At 57.2% G+C, this 2,876-nt stretch overlaps 3 protein-coding genes across 3 annotated transcripts, besides 1 other annotated feature; all 3 read right to left on the bottom strand.

Moving 5' to 3' along the window:
- Positions 1–2: 2 nt before the first annotated feature.
- TraAM80_10010 (surface protease GP63) lies at positions 3–425 on the bottom strand (the record flags this gene model as incomplete). Its single annotated transcript, XM_029386662.1, has 1 exon — positions 3–425. A coding segment is annotated over one exon (423 nt), but the record flags the coding sequence as incomplete, so codon positions are not given.
- Positions 426–671: 246 nt separating this feature from the next.
- TraAM80_10009 (uncharacterized protein) lies at positions 672–1,031 on the bottom strand (the record flags this gene model as incomplete). Its single annotated transcript, XM_029386661.1, has 1 exon — positions 672–1,031. One exon carries the CDS (start codon positions 1,029–1,031, stop codon positions 672–674), a length of 360 nt encoding a protein of 119 aa, XP_029233517.1.
- Positions 1,032–1,506: 475 nt separating this feature from the next.
- TraAM80_10008 (uncharacterized protein) lies at positions 1,507–1,845 on the bottom strand (the record flags this gene model as incomplete). Its single annotated transcript, XM_029386660.1, has 1 exon — positions 1,507–1,845. One exon carries the CDS (start codon positions 1,843–1,845, stop codon positions 1,507–1,509), a length of 339 nt encoding a protein of 112 aa, XP_029233516.1.
- A 534-nt stretch (positions 1,846–2,379) lies between these two features.
- Positions 2,380–2,408: a microsatellite.
- Positions 2,409–2,876: the final 468 nt, after the last annotated feature.

Genomic DNA, 2,876 nt, shown 5'->3' with positions numbered 1-2,876 from the left:
CCGGTCTTGTGGGTAATTGGAATTTTAAAGTGCTGGCACGGTCCTCCAGCAACGTTTGGCACAATTATTTTGTCAACCACGGGCTTGACGAGGAGCCGTTCCGCGTGCAGCTTCACTGCCATGGGGATAATCGTCTTCTCGTACAATGCCTTCTTCTCTTCCGACAAAACGTCCGTGGCAGTGCACGTTGCTTCGTACCCCAAGTAGTTGGTGCACTGTTCCCCCGCATTTTCGCAATACCTCTTCTTCCTCCACTTCCACTGACCATCTTTCTTCAGATCTTCAGTGGAGACAAAAATGCGGATGGGCGCCCAGCCGCTGTTGCCCTCCTCTTTTGCGGCGACGGTGTACGCCTGCATCGCGCCCTGCCCCTTGCACGGCAGCTCACGCAGCACTGCAGCACGCCGCCGAACGCGCGGTGCCATGCAGCAGCACCAAAAACACCGCCAGTGATAGAAACGGCGTGGGCTGAAGAAATCGGCAGCTCATTCTTTTCATGTTTTCTTCCCGTTTTGTCCTTGCGACGCCGGGGCCGCCGCTGCGCAGAGAAAGCGCCAGAGCTGAGCACGGAAGAGGGGCGCGGTTCGCGAGCACAATTGTGTTTCCCTGTGCGCCGCTCTTGGGGAAGCAGAATTCCCATCAAAACGTCTGGGGGTCTTCCCCCCAGGGTTTTAGAGGACAAAAGAAGTATAGACACGTTTCGCCTGCGGTAAAAGAAGGGCCGCCACAAGCGCGAAGTTGCCGTTCGCAATGTGGAAGCGCCGGCTCTGCAATCCGCCCCCCAAATGCCGCACACACAAACACACACGCACCCTGCGGCAGTTCCTTTGAACCCCGCGCCAGCGCCAGTCTGCTCTGCACGAGGCGCTCGCCCCGCGGCGCTCATTCACCCAGTTATTGTTGTTGCCTCCGCTGGGCAAAAAAGCCAACCAGCCCGCCCGTGGGCGCCGCCGCACCGCAGGCGTAGCCGGGTGCGGCTTTTTCCTTGCAGGTGGTGTCGCAGAGTAGTGCAACCTTCTTGTCAACGGCATTCCACGTCCTCACGCGCTTTGTTTCCGCCGGCTGCGCGGGGTGGCGCGTGAAAACAGCAGCCGCCCCTGTATCTGCTTGCCGCCCATGGTCTGCTGCACGTCAACTGTGAATTGTCTGCCCCTTCCGGAGGTCTCCAAGGCACCACCAGCAGACATCGGCACAACACGATGAAACCGAAACATGCCCGTAATGTAAATATGCAACGCGTTCGTCTTTCTCACACCACCAAGCTGGCAGTGCGAAGCAAACGCTATTAGCTCCCTCCCCTCAATGGAGGCAGTCAAGGTGCCAAACTCAACCGCCAGATGGCGCTGCTTTCACGGCCTCAGGAGGTTCGAATGCGCGCAACCCAGTTCCGCCCGTGCCTCCCCCACGTCGCTAGACGCATGCACCTTGTTGTGGTGCTTTGCATGCGTTGCGGCCATGATCAGTTTTCCCTCTCACTAGAGAAGGTTGGGATCGGAGCAGTCTTTCTCAACAACGCCTCTTGCGTGGAACTGCCAGGTCTGGGCGTTGCCCTTTAAGGGGATGGTGGCGCACCCTTTTTTGGTTATCCTCCGCCCCCGAAGCCACCAGAGGGAGCGCAATCGGGCCGCCACGCAGCAAACACACACCCGCCGCTACTTCCCTGAAATTTAACCCATGGCATCGCAGCCAGATGGGCAGTAGGTCCTTCCTCCAGCGGTTCCCCAGCCTCCTACATAATTCGTACGTCTCCAGCTCTGGCGCCTGAACGCTGCCAACGAACAGCTCAAGGTCAAAGGTAGCCTGGCCTGCAAATGCCGCACAAAGGCTCTCCAAGAACAGAAACATTTTTTTTAATTTTTTTTTGCCTTAGCCACGGCCTTGGGACCACCCAATTGGGACCTGCGGCCCGCTTCCCCACCCTGCTGCGCGGCAATGCCCGCCCACCAACCCGTATTATCCCACGTGTTGACTCACCTCTCCAATCCCTCCCCCCGTGATGCTGACGTACTCCTCTCACATGCCAACATTGGAATTGCCAGCCCCGCCGAAGTTGGCTTTGGCGAGAGACACCGTTAAGCCACCGACCTCAGCAGGGGAGTGCCGCTAAACGCCTTGACGTCACCTTCTCCCGATGCCGCCGTATCCGCTGCGCCAAGAGAAAATCACGTTTCTCCCGCCTTGAAGAGAGCAATCAGTTATGGCCCACTCGCCTTCGCAGCACCCACAGCCCCACTACCGCGGCAATTCAGTGCGCAGAGGAGCGGCAGGGTGGAACCAGCAGCGCCCTCAAAGTGCGCAGCAGCAAGTGGTGTTTAGTCTCTCCGTGTATGCGTTTGGGTGTGGAGAAGAAAGTAAGGTGAAACCAAAAATATATATATAAATAATAATAATAATAATAATAATAATAAAACGATGCGCGCCGCGCAAAGAACAGTGATAATCCATGGCGAAGGCCGAGCCGATAAACGCGTGGGCCATACGATCACACACTCGCCGCTGCCCACAAGAAACGCCAGTCGCAAAAAAGCCGGCGATAGCAGCGATTATTGTGCGCAGCCCAAAGAAACACACACACGCAACCGCACGGAGAGCCCGCAGTGTGGGAAGCCCCAGTAGAAATCAAAAATAATAAAAAACAAATTCATAAGCACCTCACTTACCGTCTCCCCCGCCCAGCCCCTTCGAACCCCGCCAGCGGCAATACGACGCAAGGGGCACCACCCCTCAAAGTATGAAATTAAGTGCCACCAAGTGGTCTCTTTGACTTCTTGCTCGTTAGTGGTGGCACCGGGCGGGCGTTTATTGGGGTGTTTTCATGGGGGATGGGCGGGGGGAGCGGATTCTTTCTCATGGCTGCGCCTGCCGACGCGTGGCGA

The sequence above is a fragment of the Trypanosoma rangeli genome (assembly GCF_003719475.1).
Source record: "Trypanosoma rangeli strain AM80 chromosome Unknown Tra_15.4_contig_00756, whole genome shotgun sequence".
NCBI lineage: Eukaryota > Euglenozoa > Kinetoplastea > Trypanosomatida > Trypanosomatidae > Trypanosoma > Trypanosoma rangeli.
Note: the sequence above shows the minus strand (reverse complement) of the source record. Positions and strands in the feature narration are given on the sequence as shown.